This window comes from Balaenoptera musculus, chromosome 13, assembly GCF_009873245.2.
Source record: "Balaenoptera musculus isolate JJ_BM4_2016_0621 chromosome 13, mBalMus1.pri.v3, whole genome shotgun sequence".
In the NCBI taxonomy this organism is placed as follows: Eukaryota; Metazoa; Chordata; class Mammalia; order Artiodactyla; family Balaenopteridae; genus Balaenoptera; species Balaenoptera musculus.
The window spans coordinates 38,600,636-38,621,831 of NC_045797.1; the positions used below are offsets into that span (position 1 = coordinate 38,600,636).

At 37.3% G+C, this 21,196-nt stretch overlaps 1 protein-coding gene across 1 annotated transcript in view; it reads right to left on the reverse strand.

The window, feature by feature from the left end:
- Window positions 1-181: 181 nt before the first annotated feature.
- Window positions 182-21,196, reverse strand: part of PEX13 (peroxisomal biogenesis factor 13) — a 37,961-nt gene continuing 16,946 nt past the window's right edge. The window contains exons 2-4 of the mRNA XM_036873569.1: window positions 19,884-20,578; window positions 5,071-5,196; window positions 182-2,720 (exon numbers count right to left, since the gene is read on the reverse strand). Coding sequence (XP_036729464.1) covers window positions 2,422-2,720; window positions 5,071-5,196; window positions 19,884-20,578 — 1,120 coding nt within the window. The 3' untranslated portion in view covers window positions 182-2,421. The remainder of the gene's footprint in view (window positions 2,721-5,070; window positions 5,197-19,883; window positions 20,579-21,196) is intronic.

Below are 21,196 nucleotides of genomic sequence, written 5' to 3' on the forward strand. Positions count from 1 at the left end.
ATACTAAAGAAAGCACAAGATAAAGGACAGCAGTATTCAAGTAAATATATAATTATGACACACTGATAGACTAAATCAAGTACCTAAATGAAATGTTAAAACATGAAAATTTATAGTCCTCTTACCTTTTCCTTTCTACACTGATAAACTACAATCAGAAAAGAATTTTAAATGAAACCTGTTTTCTTGTTGTAACGTGTGATTTATTATTTTATTTAATTGAAAGTGTTTTAGTTTCAGTTAGTAATTTCTGTAAAGCAGCAGTCCTTAAATAAGTTCCTAAAAATAACAATATTGGAGCCTTAAACTTTACATTTAGTCATCTAAAAAAGGTTACAAAATTTCTCTGCTTATTCTAGTCCTAAATTCCTTTTCTAGATTCTTAATAGAAAAGGAATTTTCAGACACAAATCGTTACCAGTCAGATAATATACATTGCAATTTAGCATTCTTAACCAAAAACAAACAAACAAAACAAAACCAAAAACACCCTAAGAAAAGTCAATTTTTTTTTTTTTTTTGGTCATGCCATGCAGGCATGTGGGATCTTAGTTCCCCAACCACCAGGGATGGAACCCGCGCTCCCTGCATTGGAAGCTCGGAGTCTTAACCACTGGACCACCAGGGATGTCCCAAGTCAAATTATTTTTGTCATTCATTCTGTACTATACTCTTCTCCCTATACATCTTTAATAGCAATCACAAGTACTATCTTAAAGACCCACCTTTTCTAATCTAAATAGCGCCGACTCAACATTTCACCTCTACTTCACTTCTAGTATTCAATTTAGATGTCTCAATGCCAAATTTAATAATTTATCAAAAATTGTTTCAATAACAAAATTTCCATAAATTACTTTCTAACAAACAAAGCAGGACCTCTAATTGTAGAACACAAATGGAAAATAATATATAAGTAACTTTATCTCCTTAACTTGAAGGTTTGAAGAACCGGATGTTAGAAAAATATGCCTAAGATAAACAGATTTTACTATCTTATTACTTTTTCTGCACAGGATCAACATTTGTATTTTAAATGATATATTACTTATTATATTGTCTCAAAAGAGAGATTCCCAAGAAGCCTTTAGTAAAATTCTATGTTGCTTATACACATACTTGGTTCCTAATGTTTTAGTTTGAACTGTTCTAGAATTACTTACTTGTTGAACATAAAGACTGTAAGAAGAAAGATAAAAATACTAAATCAAAATCTTTATCAAATAATTCCAAGTTTTCAACAATATATGTAAATGTATTCTTGTACCCTGTATTCCTGATAGTATTATTTTTGGAGTATGATCACAGCAAGTACATGAATTTTCCAGTTTTGTGGGGAAATATTCAGTGTTCTGAAATTTAACTAGATTTAAAATCATTATTAAACAAAAAACAAGTCAAATAGCACTATCATATTCTAAATGGCAATTCAGCATTGTATTTATAGTCTCAGTAGTAAAAACCAAACCTAAAAGAAATGTGTACCCAATATGACACACTCTCAATGTTTAAAGAACAGCCTGAATGTGGAATTTTAAAAAGTTAATTATATTAGGTAGAAGCAGAGAATCTATGAAAAGATTTAAAATCGCTGCTGCTAGAACTGAGTTGGAAACTCAAAGGACTTGAGTCTTGGCTGGAGGAAAACAAAGTAAATCTTTCATATATGTATTCTGATTCACCCAGGATGAAAACTAATCATACTGTAAAGGGATATGATCCTCTGAAGAAATGGAAATAATCTGTAAGAAAGATAAATTATAGCCTCTTTATTAGCAGGGAAAACTATTAGGGCTATATGTCACCCTGGAACCATTTCCTTCACAATGCTTCTAGTGACTTTTCCAAGATAAATTTTTAAAAAATACAATAAAAGATAAAAGTATCAATTGTCGGTGGGTGAAAACATATTACTACTGCCTAAAGCAAACCCAATACCGGATGTAATACACATCAGAAAATTTTTATTATTCTGTTTAATTAAAGTTGTAGAAAAATTAGCCTTTTTGCCTGTTCTGATATTTATATGTTGTCACTCAACTTCTGAGGATTCCAAGTCAACTAATCTAGAATTTTAAAATGCATTAGTGATCCCTACTGCAGCAAACTGTGTATTCTATAGTTCATGAATCTTATTCTTTCAATAAACACAGGGTTTTAAATAAGATGAAAATGATAGTCTCCATAATCTTAAAATCTAGGCAAAACAAATATCCTCATGGTCCAGTAACAACTCATAAAATGTAACCAGGTCACTAGACCAACATACTAGTGTACAACTTTAATAATTTCTAGCAGCAAAACATCTGGAATAGCCATTAGCAAATGTTTTCACTGGATTGAAGATTAATTTCTTTGTAAGAAGAAATTTTTTAAAAGTACTCTGAAGTATAGTTCAGCTGCAGGTAAACATGAAAGTTATCAAAGATCTTGTTTATCTCCATTTTTCCCAGTGGAATCAAGTGCAACTGGAACCTTATTACTTTCAACAAAAACAGATTCAAAGGCAGCTTCCTGTTCATCCAAAGAATCAGCAGCTGTTGCTCCTTTCATTAGTGTTGTGTTGGTAAAAGACTGTTGCTGTTTGGAAATTTTACTGGATTCCACTGTTTTTCTACCTCTTCTTTTACCAAGAATTTTGACATAATTAGCAGGTATAAGTCCTGTTGTTTGACCATCAAGACTGGCCAGAAGCCAACCACGCACTCTGGGTTGCTGTTCTGATGGAAGAAAAGACAGCCTTGTAATTATCATACTTTGAGGGTCCAATAGAATATTGATAATAAAATGTTAAGTAAAATCTCTGTTACACTTACATAATAAAGTACATAAACAAATAGTGTACATGAATATTCAAAAAATCAAGATGAGTAGGTTTAATTTAGGATCCCTTCTTATAACTTACACTTTTAATTTTATATTTACTAAATATTTTTTCAGCCTTGAAGAACATGAAGTTTACATCAGTTGGTGCATTCATAGAGTAAAAAGATTCAGTTCTATCAAAAGATGAAAACTAACATCAATGTCTTTCATATTTTAAATTGAAATTTAAGGAATGAATATCTCATCACTTCTCAATAGGATAAGTTAGGGGTAAGTATAGAAAATATATACATTTACGTAAGGCAGCTTTCTTTATATACTTTTGGCTGAAATATAAAATTCATTCTATATGATTGTGATGTATAATCCTGAAGGACAGTGAATGTTAATTTTAATCCAAGGTGGGCAAAAATTGAAGACCTCAGTTACCTATAGCTACATAACAAAAAGTTAAAGGCAATACTCTAAGCTTAAAGTAGGAAGGATTATTTAAATATTCAATTTTGTACTTTGATATTCTCCCACCTATTTTATCCATGTCTTTAAAAACCTGTTTAACTGTTAAGTTTTAGTTCAACACTATAATTTAGGCACAATATGACATTTTCATGTTTAATACTACTCTATAATAAAAAAAAAAAAGTTAAATTAACTATGTTTGTGACTGATTTTGTTCTAAATGCCCACACACAGTTTACTTGAGCAATGGAGGAAAGCAACGAAGCAAAGCCAAAGTGTTAAAAGGCACTATTAGTTGAAGAATAATCTGAGATATAAAATTTTTCTGGAATATTATAATTTAGTTGAAAGAAACAACATTTGATCTTTATTCTTTAATTAGATTTATTAAAACTAATTATCTGTATTTTCCTCTAACAATAAATCTTAAAAAGAAATAATTCTTTTGAAATCTAAAATAGTAAGTTACTATTTTCACTAGAAGAGAAACATGAATATAATACCTAAAAGCCAGGATTTTTGAAAAGTTACATTTTATTTTATTATTTATTATTTAAAAATTTTTCTTGGAAGCCTAGGTTTTGTGTGTGAAGAGATGAGGCAGAGATTTAGCAAATTTGATCCAAAATTTTCTATTATTTATACATTAAACTAATGATTTGAACATTGGAGGTATTTTTCCCTTATGTAAACAGTGACTAACACCAATAAAAGTTTAAAGTTTCCATTAATAGATCACATGGAAATCAGCCAAAGTGGTTAAAAATACAGGTTCTGAAGTCAGATAAACCTAGGTCTAGAGTCCAGCTCCAACACACTGGACAATTTACTCATTCCGAATCTTGCTTTCCTCATGTGTAAATCAGGAACAGGATAATAACAGTACTCACTTTACAGCATTATTATAAGGTTTAAATGAAATATGTAAAGTACAGTGCCTAGTACATTGTTTTTTTCTTTTTTTTTGGCCGCCCCATGGCTTGCGGGATCTTAGTTCCCCAACCAGGGATTGAACCTGGGCCCTTGGCAGTGAGAGCGTGCAGTCCTAACCACTGGACCACCAGGGAATTCCCCCTAGTACATATTAAGCAGTCTATAAATGGCAGCTGTTATTATTGTTACTAGTATCTTTACCAACAAAATGTGACTTTTCGTAGCAAACCTGAATCCCCACAAATACACAAAAAATCTTTTTTTTGTAAATCCACAAAAATTCTGATCATTACTGGGGAAAGGTGGAGGAAAAGGCCATTTTGTCTGGAGCCATTAAAAACTATTAGTGACCTCGTCTGAAAATTAACCTGAATGCCTATAAATTTCTTGCTGAGGTTCTTTAATACGTCATGACAGTAATTCCTAAATGTTCATGTTGAAGTTTCTAAAGTAAACATTATTCAAGTAAAAAAGAAAGCAATACTAGTCCCAGCAATAAAAGACCAATAGGGATGCTTAGATGATGCTAGACAATTACTTTGGTTTATTAGATTTGTTACACTTAGCGCTTACCTCATGTTTTGGGGTGGTGATTAAAAGTGTTTTGAGTTTAGAAGAGATTATATAAACAAAATCTTTCCTTATCTCAGTGAAATATTATTGGAACAACTCTGATGGGACATTTTTCTCCCACTCCCCCAGATTTAGAAGGTCTACATTGACAAAGAGAAATCCTAGTAACTACTTCTGAGTTAACTAACAGTGACCAAGATCCTTTAATGCAGTTTTTAATATTAAATTTACAAATTCTAAAAATGCACAGATAATTCCAATTTATTCATGTTTTGTTACCTTTGAGAGCTAAGTTTAGCATATCACCAGCACGGAAAGAAATTTCTTCTTCGGATACAGCAACAAAATCATATTCTGCTCTAGCAACTACATGGTCATCCTCACCACTTGCCCAGTTGGTATTGTCTATAAACCAAATTAAGAATTAAGATTAGGTTAGTAAAACTTAAAAAAAAAGAAAAAACATATTTCAGTGTCTATGTTTTGCAAACTGTATAAACTTATTTGCCAAGAGAAAAGTTCCCCCCAAAGTAAATTCCACAATTAACACTGCGTAAAATCAACAATATGTTCATTACGATACCTATTATAAACTTTTTCCTATTCTTTAAGCTCCAAATTCTAGTTCCCTTAAAGCCAGGGGTCAGCAATTATTTTGTAGAGTAAAAAGATTTTTGATAGTAAATATTTTAGGCTTTGTAGGCCATGAGGCAAAATTGAACATGTTGTATAGTTTCTTATATAAAGAGAGAAAAAAATTTTCCATAAATTTTATGAAAAATTCAAAATGTAACAATTGAATTCTTTTTTTGTAATATAGGTCTACTACAAAGAACGGAATCTTTTTGGGATAGGATAATATTTCACTTAATTTGGGGTTCAAAGGTAGTGTTATCATCAATATCAATTGCAAATATTCATCTGTTAACGCTAATTTGTAATGAGATTTGAGGTATTTCATTTTGAAAATGTTTTTTCACATAGATATGTATTGCCAAATTCTGATATCAATACATTGAACATGTGGTTTTAATTGAGCATATTCATCCTAAGAAGATGAATAGAGTAGAATTCTGTTAAATTCCTTCGATATTAACCTTTTAACATGTCCTTACATTAGATACTAATCACTTCCAAATGAAGATTAAATGGAAACTCCTCAACGGCAGTTAAATGGATTTTGAAATATGGACATTTCCTTCGCACTTGCATGGAGGTCCAAAAACACTTCTGAATTGTAGTTTGAGCTTGAAAAGTGTATCTGCTGCAAATTTATGTGGGAAGGGAAATCTCGTTTCTTTAACTTTTGACAACCTGGGTGGGGAGTGTATAAAGCAGTGTGACATTACTTGCGAGTCAAACAATATTAGTTGTTGTCAAAATAACTTCACTCCAATGTAAGTTTCACAATATAATTGCTATTCTGCCTTATAGTTTTAGGTTGAATTCATTAAGAAGATTACCAAATCTGCAGCAAAAGCTGATTTCCAAAGCCATTAGGCGTTTTCTAAGAGTGGCTGATGGTGGTTCTTGTTTTTCAGAAAAATTTCAGTCTTGGCCTTGATCCCTCAAAAAGAGTAATAAAACTTAACCACTGACTGCTCAGCCATCTAACTGCTGTGTGGTAGGGCAAGTCAGGATCTTCAGCTTCTACTTCTGACAAAAATTCACAGAACTGACAATAGTTATGTCCACAAGGGTGACTGAAGTTCACCTTTGACATTACTAATTCAGTAACACATGATAAATTCAAATATTTTCTGCAATGTACCTGCTGATGAAGAATACAATGAATAACTATAGGCTTTAAAAACCTTATATTTTCAAAACTGTAAATTTTGTCCAACTAAGCCTTTTTCTGTTCCACACAAATTTTTACCACCATCAGTCACAACACATCTTTGCAGATGAGTGTTTTTTCCGAATTCTTTGAAAATATTCTTGTCTCTAGTTGTTCCATGCAGACTATTCAGAGGCTACATCTTCAGCCACTTCAGATTCAACATTGACTCTTCCAATAAACCACTGAGCAGTAACAATATCTATTGGGTCATCATGAGCCAAGTAAATCCATTTGAACTCATCTGCCTTGTTTTAAAATGACTATTAAAATGATGTTGTTTCAAATACTCTTCAAGAAACTGTTCTCCCTGAAAGGTTAACAGTCTTAAACAAGTTTACTTTCTCTGACACATTTCCTTGGCTGTTGCAATAACCACTGGTAAACAGATTTCCTTGCTAATCTGACAAATGAGCCTCTCAGAAACTTATTTTGGTTGCAGGCTTATTTTTTCTTCTTTTGCTTATTTATTTGTTTATGGCTGCGTTGAGTCTTCGTTGCTGCATGCGTGCTTTCTCTAGTTGAGGCGAGCAGGGGCTACTCTTTGTTGCAGTGCACAGGCTACTCATTGTGGTGGCTGCTCTTGTTGTGGAGCACAGGCTCTGGGCGCGTGGGCTTCAGTAGTTGTGGCACACGGGCTCAGTCGTTGTGGCTCGCAGGCTCTAGAGCGCAGGCTCAGTAGTTGGGGCACACGGGCTTAGTTGCTCTGTGGCATGTGGGATCTTCATGGACCAGGGCTTGAACCCATGTCCCCTGCATTGGCAGGCGGATTCTTAACCACTGTGCCACCAGGGAAGTCCCTTCTTTTGCTCCTTCCCCCGACCCCTTTTGGGTGAGGAAATTCTGCTATGATGAGCTATTCCATTTTAAATTTTCTAATTTTTCTGACTGTTGACTTCCTGTGAATTGGGAATATTGGGATGAGTGCTCAGTCTGGTAATGTTGATGTACTGGATTGGCCAAAGAGTTTGTTTGTTTTTTTCTGTAAGATGGCTCTAGTAGTGCTTAGTTGTCTTTAACTTCATTTGAAACAATTTTGTTAGACTGTTTTGTGACAGCTGTTATATCAGCAAAAAAAAAAACAAAATTGGTGAATTTTTGTGTAGCCATTTTAATATTGAGGATGGAAGGAAAAAAGCAACATTTTCAGCATATTATGCTTTATTATTTCAAGAAAGGTAAAAACACAACTGAAGTGCAAAAAAAGATTTGTGCAGTGTACGGAGAAGGTGCTGTGACTGATCGAACGTGTCAAAAGTGGTTTGCGAAGTTTCGTGCTGGAGATTTCTCGCTGGACGATGCTCCACAGTTGGGTAGACCAGTTGAAGTTGATAGCCATCAAATTGAGACATTAATTGAGAACAATCAACGTTACACCACGCGGGAGATAGCTGACATACTCAAAATACCCAAATCAAACGTTGAAAATCAGTTGCACCAGCTTGGTTATGTTAATCGCTTTGATGTTTGGGTTCCATGTAAGTTAAGCGAAAAAAACCTTCTTGACAGTATTTCCACATGTGATTCTTTACTTAAACGTAATGAAAATGTTCCTTTTTTTTTTTTTTTTTTATGGGAAGCCACTGAGGAGTGTTAGTTTGAAATGACTAGTGGTCAGATTTGCGCAGCATTGTGCAGGATACACAAAGCACGGGGTGCCAAAGGGGCTTTTTTTTTTTCAATTTATTAATTTATTTATTTTTGGCTGTGTTGGGTCTTCGTTTCTGTGCGAGGGCTTTCTCTAGTTGCGGCAAGCGGGGGCCACTCTTCATCGCAGTGCGCGGGCCTCTCACTATTGCGGCCTCTCTTGTTGCGGAGCACAGGCTCCAGACGCGCAGGCTCAGTAGTTGTGGCTCACGGGCCTAGTTGCTCCGCGGCATGTGGGATCTTCCCAGACCAGGGCTCGAACCCGTGTCCCCTGCATTGGCAGGCAGATTCTCAACCACTGCGCCACCAGGGAAGCCCTGTTCTGTTTTTAAAACAAATTATGACGGGCGATGAAAAGTGGATACTGTACAATAATGTGGAATGAAAGAGATCGTGGGGCATGTGAAATTAACCACCACCAACCACACCAAAGGCCGGTCTTCATCCAAAGAAGGTGATGTTGGGACCTCTCTGGTGGCGCGGTGGTTAAGACTCCACGCTCCCAATGCAGGGGGCCCGGGTTTGATCCCTGGTCAGGGAACTAGATCCCACATGCATGCCACAACTAAGAGTTCACATGCCACAACTAAGGACCCCATGTGCTGCAACTAAGGGGTGGGTGAGCTGCAACTAAGACCCGGTGCAACCAAATAAAAATAAATAAGTAAATAGATATTAAAAAAAGAAGAAAAAAAAAAAAACAAAGAAAGTGATGTTGTGCATAAGGTGGGATTGGAAGGGAGTCTTCTATTATGAGCTCCTTCCGGAAAACCAAACGATTAATTCCAACAAGTACTGCCCCCAATTAGACCAACTGAAAGCAGCACTCTATGAAAATCGTCCGGAATTAGTCAACAGAAAACACATAATCATCCATCAGGATAACGCAAGACCACATGTTTCTTTGATGACCAGGCAAAAGCTGTTAGAGCTTGGCTGGGAAGTTCTGATTTATCCATGGTATTCACCAGACATGGCACCTTCATTCAGATTTCCATTTATTTCAGTCTTTACAAAACTCTCTTAATGGAAAAAATTTCAATTCCCTGGCAGACTCTAAAAGGCACCTGGAACAGTTCTTTGTTCAAAAAGATAAAAGGTTTTGGGAAGATGGAATTATGAAGTTGCCTGAAAAATGGCAGAAGGTAGTGGAACAAAATGGTGAATATGTTGTTCAAGAAAGTTCTTAGTGAAAATGAAAAATGTGTCTTTTATTTTTACTTAAAAACCAAAGGAGGACTTCCCTGGTGGCGCAATGGTTGAGAATCCGCCTGCCAATGCAGGGGACACAGGCTCAAGCCCTGGTCCGGGAAGATCCCACATGCCGCGGAGCAACTAAGCCCGTGTGCCACAACCACTGAGCCTGCGCTCTAGAGCCCGCGAGCCACAACTACTGAGCCCGTGTGCCACAACTACTGAAGCCCATGCACCTAGAGCCTGTGCTCCTCAATGAGAAGCCACCGCAGTGAGAAGCACGTGCACCACAACGAAGAGTAGCCTCCGCTCATCGCAACTAGAGAAAGCCTGCACGCAGCAACAAAGACCCAATGTGGCCAAAAATAAATAAATAAAATTTTAAAAAACACAACAAAAACCAAAGGAACTTTTTGGCCAACACAATATACTGTAATCCTTTAACATAGCTATGTTGTCTCTGCATAATAAATGTAATAATGGTTTACCACCTAATTCAGTAACAAAATAATCCAGACTATACTGTGCCTTAAAAGTGTGACCTTCAAAGTCCACTTCACTCTTCTTTTCTTGTGTGGCATGTATGTACTCATAATAAAAATATATATTGCAGTATAACAATACATGTGGCACTCAACACATTGCCAAATTATGTTACTGACATCTGCAGCGTGCAGAACAAGTGCAAAGCAATGAGAGTGCCAACATAGATAGGATCTCTATGTTACAAACTCCTCAACTCTGGTCTTTCAGTACAAAAGTAGCCACAACAATACATACATGAATGAATGTGGCTGTGTTCTAATAAAACTTTACTAATGGACACAGATATTTGAATTACATATAATTTTAACATGTCACAAATAGTATTCTTTTGGATTTTACTGTAAAAACCGTTCTTAGTTTGTGGGCTGTACAAAGACAGGAGCAAGGCAGATCTTGCTGACAGGCTATCGTTTGCTGACCCCTGTCCTAAGCAGCTAAGAAGTCACAGGGCCTAAGCTTCCTCAGTTCCACTTTTCCTCAAAAATGTCTTAGTATCATTACCCATTGCTCCCTCTTTGGCCTCAGATTAAAAAATCGCCCCTCCTTTTCACCTGCCTTGGATCGTATCTTCTCCCACCTCTTACAGGAGGCTTCATCTTTTGACTCCTGTTTCTCCCTCCTCAACAATCAATCCTTCTCTACAGACTCCTTTCTTTCAGCCTAAAAACATTCCCAGATTTCACTTCATAAAAGACAAAGCACAACAAAAAAACTGAAAACTACCACATCAACTTGCTCTTACCCAAGCAGGCTGTTGATTTTTCTTCCTCCATTCATTGTTAATCTTTTCTTTTTTCACACCTTCTGATTTTATATACCCTTTATACTCCTCCATGGTTTCTGTCTCCTCCACTTTACTAAAATTGCTTGCTGGAGCTGATGACCTCCAATTGCCAAATCTGATGATCTTTTTTCAATTCTCGATCTTATCTTACTACAGCATCTGACACCAGGCATCATCCTTCTCCCCCTTCTTGAAATTTCCTCCTTTCACCTTCACTTCTATAACACAGGATTAACACAGTTCTACTTCCGCTCTTCCTGGTTTCCATCTTAGTCCCTCTTTTCTCTCTACCACTGTAATATCATCCACTAACACTATTTCAACTCTCACTTTTATGTGGATGACTCTTAAATATTTCATTTTTCACCTCTTTCCTAAGATCCTTTCCTGCCTTTTAAACTGCTTTCTAAAACTTTCTCAAGTTCCATTTGAATGTCCCACTGGCACAACCAAACTCAATATAGCTCTAATGAAATGAATGATAATCATTCACAAACCAGTTGTTCCATGTGATTTCTCTGCAATTATTTTATTGACTTTGCCTTCAAATAAATATCCAGAATGTGACCCACCTCAGAACCTGCATCACTGTGACCCAGAGCCAAGCCACCATCATTTCCCACTTGAATTACTATTAATGGCCTCTTGATTCTCCAGACTGGTCTCTTTGGCCCTAGCTCTACCTAAAAACCGTTCTCAGGAAAAAGATTTTTTTTTTAAACATAAGTCAAATCATATCACTCCTTTGCTCAAAATTCTGCCATGACTTCGCATTTCAGAATAAAAGCCAAAGTTCTTAAAAATGTCTACAAGGCTTATACCATCTACACACTGTACTCTTCCCTCCTTCATCTCCTGGTACTCTGACTTTGCTCCATTCGTACTGGCCTCCTGTCGTTCATGTGACATGCCAGGCACACTGCCACTTAAATAACTTTGCAGTTCTGCTGTTCCCTATGCCTCCAGCAGTTCTCTCATACAGCTTAGCCCCTTTATCTCCTTCAGAGAGGCCTTCCCTGTGTGTAGCTCTGTAACCCCATTTCCTATCACTGGCACTCTGCAACACTCTTCCCTGCTTTATTTTTTTCCTATGGCACTTATTACCTTGTGACTTACTATATATTTGACTTACTTGTTTATTGCTGTCTCTAACCACTAGTCACAAGGGCAGGAACTTTTAAAATCTGTTTTACTCACTGCTATATCCCTAGATCCTAGAACTGTGTCTGGTATGTAGTAGGCACTCAACAAATATTTGTTAACAAATAAAACATTATCCCTCTCATAACTCAATTTTAAAGGTCTAGGGCATTTCAATTCCTCCTTTCCCTTTATGTACTCCATCTAGCTAGTAACTAAATCTGTTACATCTATTATATCTTTGCTGCTTTTCACACACCCTAGTTCAGGTCTTCATTATTTCTCATCCATTCAAATGTAAAAGCATCATAAGTGATGTCCCTAAATTAATAAATATTTATTAAGCACCTTCGATATGCTGGTCAGGTTGTTAGCTTTTGGGAATACAATGGTAAATATAACCCAAAATTGTTTATTACTCTTACCATCCAATTTCAACCTGTGTTAACCTGCACTGACCTATTTTAAACACTTAAGACAGACTAACCTCTTTACAGCACTGTTTATATGTATGTCACAAGCCTGCTTTAGAAAACAAAAACAAAAGCAGACAACCAAAAAACCATCCTTTCCTTACTAAATGAAGATTAAGTCTTGTCATGGAAATTAAGATCTTCCATTATTAGGCTCCAATCTAATTTCTCAGCCTTACTTCTTAATATCCTTCTATTCAATACTACAGGACAGCTGATGAACAAATATCATATTTCCTACCTATATACTTTTGTTCAAACTACTCCATCTGCTTCAGTCTTTTTTTTTTTTTCCATGTAACTGATGGAATGTTACCTATCTTTCGAAAATCTAACTTAGATGTTACTTCTTTCTGGATACAAATAGTCAAAAAATGTCAGCTTCACTTCTGACCTGAGATAATACTCTGTACCAGTTGACAGAGTAGAGGCTTAACAGTCAAATATGCCTGGTTTTGTTTCTGGTTCTGGCTTATTAAAGATGTGACCTTGAGCAAGAGACTTTGAACCTCAGTTTTATCACTTGTAAAATGAGGATAATTTCTCTTAGGATTGTTGTAAGAATTAAATGAGTAAAATACACGAAATACTTAGCACAGTGTCTTGTATATAAAAAAGGCTCAAGAAGAAGGAAGAAGAACTACAGTCCTGCAGCCTGTGAAACAAAAACCACATTCACAGAAAGATAGACAAGATGAAAAGGCAGAGGGCTATGTACCAGATGAAGGAACAAGATAAAACCCCAGAAAAACAACTAAGTGAAGTGGAGATAGGCAACCTTCCAGAAAAAGAATTCAGAATAACGATAGTGAAGATGATCCAGGACCTCGGAAAAAGAATGGAGGCAAAGATCAAGAAGATGCAAGAAATGTTTAACAAAGATCTAGAAGAATTAAAGAACAAACAAACAGAGATGAACAACACAATAACTGAAATGAAAAATACACCAGAAGGAATCAACAGCAGAATAACTGAGGCAGACGAACAGATAAGTGACCTGCAAGACAGAATGGTGGAATTCACTGCTGCGAAACAGAATAAAGAAATAAGAATGAAAAGAGGGGCTTCCCTGGTGGTGCAGTGGTTGAGAGTCCGCCTGACAGTGCAGGGGACACGGGTTCGGGCCCTGGTCTGGGAGGATCCCACATGCCGCGGAGCAACTGGGCCCATGAGCCACAATTGCTGAGCCTGCGCATCTGGAGCCTGTGCTCTGCAACAGGAGAGGCCGTGACAGTGGGAGGCCCGCGCACTGCGATGAAGAGTGGCCCCCACTTGCCACAACTAGAGAAAGCCCTCGCACAGAAACGAAGACCCAACACAGCCAAAAATAAAAAAACGCACCATAATGGGGGGGGGGGTATGGGAGTGCAGAGGAAGGATGGGGCGAGGGGGAGGGGAATGGTAGTTTAAAAAGAAAAAAAGAAAAAAAAAAAGAATGAAAAGAAATGAAGACAGCCTAAGAGACCTCTGGGACAATATTAAACACAACAACATTTGCATTATAGGGGTCCCGGAAGGAGAAGAGAGAGAGAAAGGACCCGAGAAAATATTTGAAGAGATTATAATCGAAAACTTCCCTAACATGGGAAAGGAAATAGCCACCCAAGTCCAGGAAGCGCAGAGAGTCCCATACAGGATAAACCCAAGGAGAAACACGCTGAGACATATAGTAATCAAACCGGCAAAAATTAAAGACAAAGAAAAATTATTGAAAGCAGCAAGGGAAAAACGACAAATAACATACAAGGGAACTCCCATAAGGTTAACAGCTGATTTCTCAGCAGAAACTCTACAAGCCAGAAGGAAGTGGCATGATATACTTAAAGTAATGAAAGGGAAGAAACTAAAACCAAGATTACTCTACCCGGCAAGGATCTCATTCAGATTCGATGGAGAAATCAAAAGCTTTACAGACAAGCAAAAGCTAAGAGAATTCAGCACCACCAAACTAGCTCTACAACAAATGCTAAAGGAACTTCTGTAAGTGGGAAACACAAGAGAAGAAAAGGACCGACAAAAACAAACCCAAAACAATTAAGAAAATGGTAATAAGAACATACATATTGATAATTACCTTAAACGTGAACGAATTAAATGCTCCAACCAAAAGACACAGGCTTGCGGAATGTATACAAAAACAAGACCCATATATATGCTATCTACAAGAGACCCACTTCAGACCTAGGGACACATTCAGACTGAAAGTGAGGGGATGGAAAAAGATACTCCATGCAAATGGAAATCAAAAGAAAGCTGGAGTAGCAACACTCATATCAGATAAAATAGACTTTAAAATAAAGAATGTTACAAGAGACAAGGAAGGACACTACATAATGATCAAGGGATCAGTCCAAGAAAAAGATATAACAATTATAAATATATATGCATCCAACATAGGAGCACCTCAATACATAAGGCAACTGCTAAGAGCTCTAAAAGAGGAAATCGACAGTAACACAATAATAGTGGGGGACTTTAACACCTCACTTACACCAAATGGACAGATCATCCAAACAGAAAATTAATAAGGAAACCCAAGCTTTAAATGACACAATAGACCAGATAGATTTAATTGATATTTATAGGACATTCCATCCAAAAACAGCAGATTACACTTCCTTCTCAAGTGCGCACAGAACATTCTCCAGGATAGATCACATCTTGGGTCACAAATCAAGCCTCAGTAAATTTAAGAAAATTGAAATCGTATCAAGCATCTTATATGACCACAACACTATGAGATTAGAAATCAATTACAGGGAAAAAAACATAAGAAGCACAAACACACGGAGGCTAAACAATACATTACTAAATAACCAAGAGATCACTGAAGAAATCAAAAAATACCTAGAGACAAATGACAATGAAAACACAACAATCCAAAACCTATTGGATGCAGCAAAAGCAGTTCTAAGAGGGAAGTTTATAGCTATACAAGTCTACCTCAAGAAACAAGAAAAATCTCAAATAAACAACCTAACATTACACCTAAAGGAACGAGAGAAAGAAGAACAAACAAAACCCAAAGTTAGCAGAAGGAAAAAAATCATAAAGATCAGAGCAGAAGTAAATGAAATAGAAACAAAGAAAACAATAGCAAAGATCAATAAAACTAAAAGCTGGTTCTTTGAGAAGATAAACGAAATTGATAAACCATTAGCCAGACTCATCAAGAAAAAGAGGGAGAGGACTCAAATCAATAAAATTAGAACTGGGCTTCCCTGGTGGCGAAGTGGTTGAGAATCTGCCTGCCAATGCAGGGGACACGGGTTCGAGCCCTGGTCTGGGAAGATCCCACATGCCGCGAAGCAACTAGGCCCGTGAGCCACAATTACTGAGCCTGCGCGTCTGGAGCTTGTGCTCCGCAACAAGAGAGGCTGCGACAGGGAGAGGCCCGCGCACCGCGATGAAGAGTAGCCCCCGCTCGCTGCAACGAGAGAAAGCCCTCGCACAGAAATGAAGACCCAACACAGCCAAAAATAAATAAATAATTAAAATAATAATAATAATAAAATAAAATAAAATTAGAAATGAAAGAGGAGAAATCACAACTGACACTGCAGAAATACAAAGAATTATAAGAGATTACTACCAGCAACTCTATGCCAATAAAATGGACAACCTGGAAGAAATGGACAAATTCTTAGAAAGGTATAACCTTCCAGGACTGAACCAGGAAGAAATAGAAAATATGAACAGACCAATCACAAGTAATGAAATTGAAACTGTGATTAAAAATCTTCCAACAAACAAAAGTCCAGGACCAGATGGCTTCACAGGTGTATTCTATCAAACATTTAGAGAAGAGCTAACACCCATCCTTCTCAAACTCTTCCAAAGAACTGCAGAGGAAGGAACACTCCCAAACTCATTCTATGAGGCCACCATCACCCTGATACCAAAATCAGACAAAGATACTACAAAAAAAGAAAATTACAGACCAATATCACTGATGACTATAGATACAAAAATCCTCAACAAAATACTAGCAAACAAAATCGAACAACACATTAAAAGGATCATACACCATGACCAAGTGGGATTTATCCCAGGGATGCAAGGATTCTTCAATATATGTAAATCAATCAATGCAATACACCATATTAACAAATTGAAGAAAAACCATATGATCATCTCAATAGATGCAGAAAAAGCTTCTGACAAAATTCAACACCCATTTATGATAAAAACTCTCCAGAAAGTGGGCATAGAGGGAACCTACCTCAACATAATAAAGGCCATTTATGACAAACCCACAGCAAACATCATTCTCAATGGTGAAAAACTGAAAGCATTTCCTCTAAGATCAGGAACAAGACAAGGATGTCCACTCTCACCACTATTATTCAACATAGTTCTGGAAGTCCTAGCCCCGGCAATCAGAGAAGAAAAAGAAATAAAAGGAATACAAATTGGAAAAGAAGAAGTAAAACTGTCACTGTTTGCGGATGACATGATACTATACATAGAGAATCCTAAAACTGCCACCAGAAAACTGCTAGAGCTAATCAATGAATTTGGTGAAGTTGCAGGATACAAAATTAATGCACAGAAATCTCTTGCATTCCTATACACTAATGATGAAAAATCTGAAAGAGAAATTAAGGAAACACTCCCATTTACCACTGCAACAAAAAAGAATAAAATACCTAGGAATAAACCTACCTAGGGAGACAAAAGACCTGTATGCAGAATACTATAAGACACTGATGAAAAATTAAAGATGATACCAACAGATGGAGAGATATTCCATGTTCTTGGATTGGAAGAATCAATATTGTGAAAATGACTATACTACCCAAAGCAATCTACAGATTCAATGCAATCCCTATCAAATTATCAATGGCATATTTTACAGAACTAGAACAAAAAGTCTTAAAATTTGTATGGAGACACAAAAGACCCCAAATAGCCAAAGCAATCTTGAGGGAAAAAAACGGAGCTGGAGGAATCAGACTCCCTGACTTCAGACTACACTACAAAGCTACAGTAATCAAGACAATATGGTACTGGCACAAAAACAGAAATATAGATCAATGGAACAGGATAGAAAGCCCAGAGATAAATCCACGCACCTATGGTCAACTAATCTATGACAAAGGAGGCAAGGATATACAATGGAGAAAAGACAGTCTCTTCAATAAGTGGTGCTGGGAAAACTGGACAGCAACATGTAAAAGAATGAAATTAGAATACTCCCTAACACCATACACAAAAATAAACTCAAAATGGATTAGAGACCTAAATGTAAGACCAGACACTACAAAACTCTTAGAGGAAAACACAGGAAGAACACTCTATGACATAAATCACAGCTAGATCTTTTTTAATACACCTCCTACAGTAATGGAAATAAAAACAAAAATAAACAAATGGGACCTAATGAAACTTAAAAGCTTTTGCACAGCAAAGGAAACTACAAACAAGACGAAAAGACAACCCTCAGAATGGGAGAAAATATTTGCAAACGAATCAATGGACAAAGGTTTAATCTCCAAAATATATAAACAGCTCATGCAACTCAGTATTAAAAAAAAAAAAACAACCTAATCAAAAAATGGGCAGAAGACCTAAATAGACATTTCTCCAAAGAGGACATACAGATGGCCAAGAGGCACATGAAAAGCTGCTCAACCTCACTAACTATTAGAGAAATGCAAATCAAAACTACAATGAGGTATCACCTCACACCAGTTAGAATGGGCATCATCAGAAAATCTACAAACAACAAATGCCTGAGAGGGTGTGGAGAAAAGGGAACCCTCTTGCACTGTTGGTGGGAATGTAAATTGATACAGCGACTGTGGAGAACAGTATGGAGGTTCCTTTAAAAAAGTAAAAATAGAATTACCATATGACCCAGCAATCCCACTACTGGGCATATACCCGGAGGAAACCATAATTCAAAAAGACACATGCAGGGCTTCCCTGGTGGCGCAGTGGTTAAGAATCCACCTGCCAATGCAGGGGACGTGGGTTCGAGCCGTAGTCCGGGAAGATCCCACATGCCGCGGAGCAACTAAGCCTGGGCTCCGCAACTACTGAGCCAGCGTGCCACAACTATTGAAGCCCGTGTGCCTAGAGCCCATGCTCCGCAACAAGAGAAGGCACTGCCGTGAGAAGCCCATGCAGTGCAACATAGAGTAGCAACAAAGACCCAATGCAGCCGAAAATAATAAATAAATAAATTTATTAAAAAATAAATAAATAGGGCTTCCCTGGTGGCGCAGTGGTTGGGGGTCCGCCTGCCAATGCAGGGGACATGGGTTCTAGCCCTGGTCTGGGAGGATCCCACATGCCGCGGAGCAACTAGGCCCGTGAGCCACAATTACTGAGCCTGCGCGTCTGGAGCCTGTGCTCCGCAACAAGAGAGGCCGCGATAGTGAGAAGCCCGCGCACCGCGATGAAGAGTGGCCCCCACTTGCCACAACTAGAGGAAGCCCTCGCACAGAAATGAAGACCCAACACAGCCAAAAATAAATAAATAAATAAATAAATAAATAAATAAATAAATAAATAAATAAATAAATAAAGGCGTTCCTTTAAAAAAAATAAATAAATAAGTTAATTAAAAAAAAAAAAAAAGACACATGCACCCCAATGTTCATTGCTGTGCTAGTTACAATAGCCAGGTCATGGAATCAACCTAAATGCCCATCGACGGATGAATGGATAAAGAAGATGTGGTACATATATGCAATGGAATATTACTCAATTATAAAAAGGAACGAAATTGGGTCATCTGTAGAGACATGGATGAATCTAGAGACTGTCATTCAGAGTGAAGTATGTCCGAAAGAGAAAACCAAATATCGTATATTGACACATATATGTGGAACCTAGAAAAATGGTACAGATGAACCAGTTTGCAGGGCAGAAATTGAGTCACAGATGTAGAGAACAGACGTATGGACACCAAGGGGGTAAAGCAGCGGGGGGTGGCGGTGGGGGTGTGATGAATTGGGAGATTGGGATTGACATGTATACACTGATGTGTATAAAACGGATGAGTAATAAGAACCTGCTGTATAAAAAAATAATTAAAATAAAATTCATAAAAATAATTTTAAAAAAAGCTCAATAAGTCTTATGTTTCTCCCCAAGTGTCGTACTACTTACACTCTTTATGCCTCATTACAATTACCTATTTATGTGTCTCGCCCACCTCTCTCCCAGTAAGTTTTAGAAAGATAAAGGGATTATGCCCTATGTTATCTTTGTATCTTCCACAGCATCAAGTTCAGTGACTTGTGAACAGCAGTTAAGTAATGTGTGCTGTTAAACTGAACTAACAAAGAATAAATCAACAAGCCTGTTTTTGCTACATGTTCCTCTTCCAGTTTTGAAGTTAACTGAAAATATAACTGGATCAAAATATTAAATACAAATGAATAAAGAAAGCTAATTTAATCTATTCTTGAAATTTGAGATTGTTATATGGTTTTTGAACCCATTCTATTACTCTTACCTGTTACTTCGTCACTGTGAGTAGACAGCAGTTTCCAGATGAGGTAAGGACCACCAAGGATAACAGCAAAGAACAAGAATATTGGCCAAGATTTTGCTGAGTTAGTTGCTCTGTCCTCAGCACCAAGGCAAGCGACAGTTCCTTCACTTTCTGCCCATAGGTCCTCATTCTCAGAGTCTCTTCTTAAACCTATCATCCATTGTAACCGTCTGTAAAGATACCTTATAGTCCTAACTAATGCAAAAGCTGAAAAAACCTTTGTGAAGTGTATTTTTAATCGGGAAAAGTGGTTTGCTACATCCAATACAGCCCTGAAACTGTTATAGACAGCTGAAAAGGTAGCATCCATCATCATGCTGACAGAGGCAAATGCATGCACAATACTTTCAATGGACTGAAATGCACCTCTGCTGCTTTCTTCAGCTTGCTGAACAAATCTACTAGGTGGAAGATCATCTATACGAAGGCGGTTATAGCCCAACCCATTATACCCATAACTATAAGGGCTATAGCTTCCATAAAATGAATTTCCATAGGCACCATATCCAGAAGAAAATGAACTGTAAGCAGGTCTGAAAGTGTTCACATTACTGCTTCCTGTCTGCTGAGATGGCCTTGGAAGAATAGGCGGTGGCACTCTGGTAAGTGTTGGTTGTCCAGGTCTTGTCAATAAAGTAGGACCCAAATCAGCAGATCTAAAACCAAAAAGGATTCAAAGTTGTAACTTAAGCACACAATAAATCCATTCAAAGTAACTATTAAACACTTTGTATATACCTAGTGTTATGACAGATCCTACTAAAGATGTCTTAAGAGTAAGGAATAGTCTCTAATATCCAGATGCTTAGAATCTGTGTTAAGACAAAATGGATAAAAGAGCTAACTGAACTCTATATTCTTGTTTACTTATGCTGCATTATTAGTAGTATCTTCAATCTGTGGTTTCCTTTTAAGACACATGTCCATTTCCTCAGGGTTAGTTACAACTCGATATCTGTCCATCCTTACACCTAAATGGCACTATCTTAATTACTGTAGTTTTATAATAGGTCTTAATATCCAATAAGACAAATCTTCCTACACTATTTTTCATCTTCAAGAGTGTCTTGGGCTTCCCTGGTGGTGCAGTGGTTGAGAATCTGCCTGCCAATGCAGGGGACACGGGTTCGAGCCCTGGTCTGGGAAGATCCCACATGCCGCAGAGCGACTAGGCCCGTGAGCCACAATTGCTGAGCCTGTGCGTCTGGAGCCTGTGCTCCACAACAAGAGAGGCCATGATAGTGAGAGGCCCGCGCACCGTGATGAAGAGTGGC